General features: G+C 42.5%; 1 protein-coding gene across 2 annotated transcripts; it reads right to left on the bottom strand.

Moving 5' to 3' along the window:
- Positions 1–1,044: 1,044 nt before the first annotated feature.
- LOC123718139 lies at positions 1,045–5,062 on the bottom strand. 2 transcript variants are annotated; one of them, XM_045674547.1, is made up of 2 exons: positions 4,823–5,062; positions 1,045–2,395 (listed from the first exon to the last, which is right to left on the bottom strand). In XM_045674547.1, the coding sequence occupies exons 1-2, from the start codon at positions 4,932–4,934 to the stop codon at positions 1,209–1,211; spliced, it is 1,299 nt and encodes a 432-aa protein (XP_045530503.1). In that variant the 5' UTR covers positions 4,935–5,062; the 3' UTR covers positions 1,045–1,208. The 2 variants fall into 2 exon arrangements, with proteins under 2 accessions (XP_045530503.1, XP_045530504.1); XM_045674548.1 differs by lacking the exon at positions 1,045–2,395 and adding an exon at positions 2,467–3,638.
- Positions 5,063–6,022: the final 960 nt, after the last annotated feature.

Genomic DNA, 6,022 nt, shown 5'->3' with positions numbered 1-6,022 from the left:
TGGCCTTAAGGGCCTTTACAGCTCAGCTCGGGATGTTTTGGGCCAGAATGGCTTGTTTTCCCGCAGCTAGCGCAAGGGCGACTCTTGTGAGACTCGAACCTCGGCTTAGGCCGTCGCGGGGTGATCAATCGCCTGAAGGGCAGGACGGAAGCTCACTGGAGTGAGCGAAGTGCGAAGTAAAGGTCCTCGCCTTCCCCGGTGAAGGCGGTTTTTTACCATCTTTATAATCTGTGTATTTTTATTTTTATTATTATTGGCCGCGCGGGCGGCTTTTAATTTATCGTTTGCTACGGTAATTGGATCATCCGGATCCGTTAGTATGTGTCGGGGCCTCCTACGAGCCCTTTTTGTCGGGAAGGGGTAATAGTTGATGCTTTTACGCACCAGCGGATTGGGATGGTGTTTAGCCATGTCAAAGTGGCGTGTGGACGCCAACTTCATCCATTGGGCTATGGTAGGGATGGCGTTACCTCGCTCTGAGGCGTTCCATTTAAGGCTTGAAGTGCAAGCGAGAGCGCGGAACGAGCGACAAAGAGGCACAATGCGTCTCCGCGTTCGGCAGCGTTTGACAAGTCTCTCTCCTACTCGAGTCAGCGATGAAAAAGAAAATTGGCATAAATGTATTTATGCGTACAAATAAATGTAACTTGATTAATTCAATCGTGATTCCCATTTACCTACTTCTCCATACAAAATATCTATCAAACAAATCAAACTAAAATTTTCTTTTGAAAAAGCAAACAATCCATCAGCATTTTCTTTTGACGTTGTTACGTTCAACTATCGTCAGTAAACAGACTTTTTATTATTTCATTTATGTCTTCTGTGATTACAATGAGTATCCTCGGGAGTTGCTACGATACGAACGATTGAGCAAACAAAACTAAATTAGCAGTGCAGCTTTAAAAATAGTCTCAATTAGTAATAACTATCTTATACGTAATGGGCAATTCTGTGTATGTTAATGTTTTAAACCAGTATTTAGACATAACAGCTTCAAGATCTCATGCGATGCCAGAGGATTGGTTAACTCATTAAAAGTAATAAATGTTGAATATTTTATTTATCTTAATAATATGGTCATTTTAACAACTAAGCTTGTGTACCAATTTTTCTTAGTCGTTCACCATACAAAGTCAACAATCAATATTTACGTTACTCGGATTTTGAATGATGTTTGATCCGAGCAACTTAGTTTACATAGTGACTTATGGTCTGGGTTTTTCAAATCTAGTCTTATACGGCGTTGGGATTTGAAACTTGGGTGATTTTGACAAAGGATTAGTCCTATAAGAGTATGCTGCTGATGTAAGACATTCCGCTGGGGACGAGGTTCCTTTCGAATCTTTTCTTTCCTCTGGATTACGGTATAATGGAAAAGCATTGCATTTCGATTTCTGCTTCACTTCTGGTGCTGGTTGTGGTTGCGTGTTAAATCCAGACTGAGGGAAGTTTTCAGGCATCATGAACGGCTCTACTTCAACAGGCTGGATCGGAACATTGAAACATGGTCCACAGCTCTGATTATAGGCATTATGTTGCGATGGATTCATCGGCATGTTAGGATCAAATGTTTGTTGTGGGTACGACGCCTGGTACGGGGTGTATGGGGAGGTATATTGTCCTGAAAAATCCACCGGCCCGTTGTGGAAACCTCCAGGTACTCCGTGTGATGCAAATACATTCATGGGATCTTGGATACCATTCATATTATAACCAAACGATCCACCGCTGCTTAAGCCTGACCCAAACCGTCCATACATGTCTACTGTTCCGTGAAATGGTCCTGGGACACCTGACGCAAATGGTACGCAGTGCGGATGCGACATTGTGTAATTGTTTGTGTTACCATTTTCTAAGACGCACCCGCAGCACGGCAAACAGGGGCCGCACTTACACGGACCGATGCCGGGAAGGCCACATGGAGTTCCGGGACAGGGACCACCCGGACCACACGGCCCTCCAGTTGTCACGGGCCCGCCACATGGAGTGCAGGTCCCAGTCACATGGTAGGGCCCGCAAAACCAAGTGCCGTACGGGTAGTAGTAATAGCCAGTCATGTATTGGATGCATTTGGGAGGGCAATCGCATGGTGGAGGGAGGCAGCTGCATGTCCCAGCAGCGTGTAAGGCCTGCGCGGCGCAGACCCGAGAATAACATCGGTATTGAAACAACTGAGGCCTGGTATGCATCGTCATGGATCGCGAGTTTTTTAGAGAGGTCAAAAAGCGTTCTGGAATTCTAGTTGAAATGCAAGGCGATGACATACTTCTGCGAGGTACCACGGACTGCCTCGTGGTATTCGGGTTTAACTTCATCTTCCTTACACTTGGCTCAGGGCGTTCAAATTGTTTCCGCGAGTATCCTCGGATGACTTTCTTCCAAGCGTTGTTAGCTGAAAGGATGATCTTAATTGTAGTGTTGTACGCCTACAGGACTTCTCACATTCAGAAATAAAACGAAGAATTGTATCAATTTTTTATTAAACAATTGGCATAAACTGATTACATCGTTGGCCTAATGGGGTTGGAATATTCAAAGATACGGGAAATATTTGATGTTTACATGTCTAATATTTTTCTAATGAGTAAATCTCGATTAAGTATTGCTTTCTCGTTAGACAATATCTTCGTATGGACGAGGAAAGGGATTTTTATATTGTGGTACAGACGAATAATTAAATGCGTGAGGCCCTATGTTCGGTCTGTCCCTATTCTCTTTACTAGAAATAAACCGTGGTCTGTCCAGCTGAGGGCTTGGATGTTTCTGCCGGAATCTTCTATGAAAAATTGGACTTCGTATTAATCGCTTAGTCCCGAATGATGTTATTTTCCATTCAGACTTTTCAGGCGGATCATAAATCTCGGGGATACAAAAATCTTCCTGTGGGATGGGGCTTATTTTCATATTTGCCTCTGGCGACGTACAGGGGTTACAAACTATGGAAGACACGATAGGTGGAATGGGATTTCTAGGTTTTTGGATGGTGGGAAATAATCTTGATACACCAACTCGTTTTGGTGCTTCTTTAAGCTGGCCTTGGTTTTGGTTGGACTGCTGGCCCATTCCAGAAGGGTTGAAGACGGTCCCTGCAGGACAAATACATGGGCAAGGGCAGCATTTACCGCAAGGGACGCAGCCAGGCTTTGGAACCGGTACACAAGTTCCACTAACATGGTAAGGTCCGCAGAACCAAGTACCATAGGGATAGTAGTAGTATCCGGTCATGTACTGGATGCATTTGGGAGGGGTATTGCAGGGTGGAGGAAGACAACTGCAGCCACCTTTACAACCACAGGGTCCACAAGGGAAGGGACAGGGGCACCCAGCATTGCATGTATACGATCGAAGCGACGTATATGTCCCGTTTATTTGTTGACGACACACATGCAAAGTATTTAGAGTACTATTGGGTTTGAGGGAACATATATGTGAGGTACTAAAACCCCTAATGGGCACGAATATTTTGTTAGAGCTGGACGCAAGAGTAGGGTTGGATATGGTATGACGAATAGTTCTCCTCTTGCTACTAGCGGCGATGCTCTGCAGCGAAGGAAACCTGCTATACCTCTTCACCTTCGCTTGACCCATCGTATAGGACTTGTGCCGTAATCTTCGTGGTAACTTTAGTGCTGCGGCTGTAACGTATTTTATCTTGTACCTATTGGCTTAACGCGGAAAATGAATTATTTTAAAAATAATCTAATATGATAATGAAATAATTACAAAGAAAACGAAGCAATATTAAATAGAGAATTTAATAAGTGTATCAAATAAATACATAGATGTAATGAAATAATCAGTTCACTTTAATAGAAGTTGGCATTCTTGGTACTTTTTTCTCATCTTTGCCTTGGCCCTGTGGCGTTTGACTGGGAGTGACCGGCTGGACTGGTGGTGTCGAAGCTGCGACAGCTATGGCTTGAGACCCACACATGGGGCACACTCCACCTTCACATTTCTTAACTGGGCAAGGCTTTGGACATGGGCAGGGGCAGCAGGGTCCACAGGGTCCACAAGGACCGCAAGGTCCGCAGGGTCCACAAGGTCCACATGGGCCGCAGGGTCCACAGGGTCCTGGGCAGCGACACGGTCCACATGGCCCGCAAGGTCCACACGGCCCACACGGCCCACATGGCCCACAAGGTCCACACGGCCCACACGGTCCACAGGGACAAGGGCAGCGACAGGGCCCGCAGGGTCCACAAGGTCCGCAAGGTCCACATGGCCCGCAGGGTCCACACGGTCCGCAGGGCCCACATGGCCCGCATGGACAAGGGCAGCCGCAAGCTGGTGCATCTTTATCCTTCTTATCACTGAAGTATCTTATGGATATCTGATCGCCATTACATAGCCACAACCTCGCATCACACGCCCGGTTTATTTTTGCGCCGCGAGCCGCCACTGAAAAGACATCCAGAATATAATACTCATCGACTACAATCGCTGGTGATCAGTGCTATTCGAAGAACGAACGGCTTCAGTCGAGTATTATAGCCTGGAAGTCCTTAGGCAGTGGCCACCGTTCTTCGAAATAACACGAAAGTCACCAGCGGCAACTACCAAAAACGCGCCCCAGAAAAAATGAAAAACGTTTTCACTACACTTGTCAAAACTGACAGCACAGAAATATTCTAGCAAATACAAGGTCTTCTGCTCGAAATAAAGATGCAATATTTAATCTTAGAGGAAATCTTAGAAGATATATGATTGTAATGATTCCTTCAAATTCCTTTCTTATACTAAAATAATGATTTACTAATAATAATTTATTACGTGCAAAGAAATAAAGAATGAGTAAACGTAATAATAATTTACTTACATAGAACAGCTGGATTTTTCCTGAAGCTGGTAGAAGCAATTGGCCGCCCCTTGATACATTTCAGGAAAGAAATGTTTTTGGGTAAAACTGATTTTCTAAGCATTAACGCCATTATTTCCGGTTATTTAAATTAATTACTTGAGAATTTAGAAAATTTTGCTATTGTATTACTTGAAGATTTAGGCCATGGTAGAGGGACAAGCTTGCCGTGTCGGAACAGGAGCAGTTGTGAGAAAATCGAATTCCATTTTTTTTCGTATTCTTCTTTTTGATTTTCTTTTTCGAATATTCGATTTGGCCACTAGCAAGAAGGTTTGTTAGGTGGCCGTATTTAGGCATGGTGTACATAATCAATGAACGTTAAAGTAATTTATTGTCTCTGCCATTCATTACAGGAATACATAAATTAATTGCTACATTTTTAATAAATTGATTTATTGATAATTAAAAAATGATCTGAAATAAATATTTGTTAGAGGACCTGGTGGTAGTGGAAAAATCTTTGTTTTTAATTTATTGTGTTGTTATTAATAACTAAAGATGTCATGTGGAACATGGTGTAATGGTTGCAGCTCCTTACAAACGTTGTGTGATACAAAAACTTGGCAAATAAAAATAGTGGCGGAGAGTTTATAGCCGGTTCTTCTCTTCCGTTCTACGCCCTTGATTTGCACTAGCAGTAAATGTAAAATTACAAGCGTTTCATATACATTTCTTTTTTTGTTGTTCATAATTGTACATTGTGTTACCTATATGAATAAATGATTTTTTTTAATTTTAAGTTACAGATACATATACAGGTAAAAAAATTATATATTTATATACAAGTTTAATTTAAAAATGTAATTATAACATATACATCTACCTAATAGCAAATTATGACCTTTGAGCGAGAATTTACAACTAGCCTAAGAACACACGACGGCCAAATCGTCGTTATTTTAGAAAAGCTGAAAGTATTTCTGTTTTTTTTTTGTATATTGCATCCGATACCGACTTTGGGTTTGCCGACATATCGTATCAGCGATATTTTAATTGCCGATACTTTTAAAATTAACTAAACACGCATCTTGATCTAGTTCGTTGCTAACGGACATCATCACAGACACGCACTATGTATGCCCATCTTCCCGCTTTGTCCCGCATATTCCATTTCGAGCGAGATGTTTTAGACATCAAATAAAATAAAATACAGAATAA

Source organism: Pieris brassicae, chromosome 14 (genome assembly GCF_905147105.1).
Source record: "Pieris brassicae chromosome 14, ilPieBrab1.1, whole genome shotgun sequence".
Lineage (NCBI taxonomy): Eukaryota > Metazoa > Arthropoda > Insecta > Lepidoptera > Pieridae > Pieris > Pieris brassicae.
Note: the sequence above shows the minus strand (reverse complement) of the source record. Positions and strands in the feature narration are given on the sequence as shown.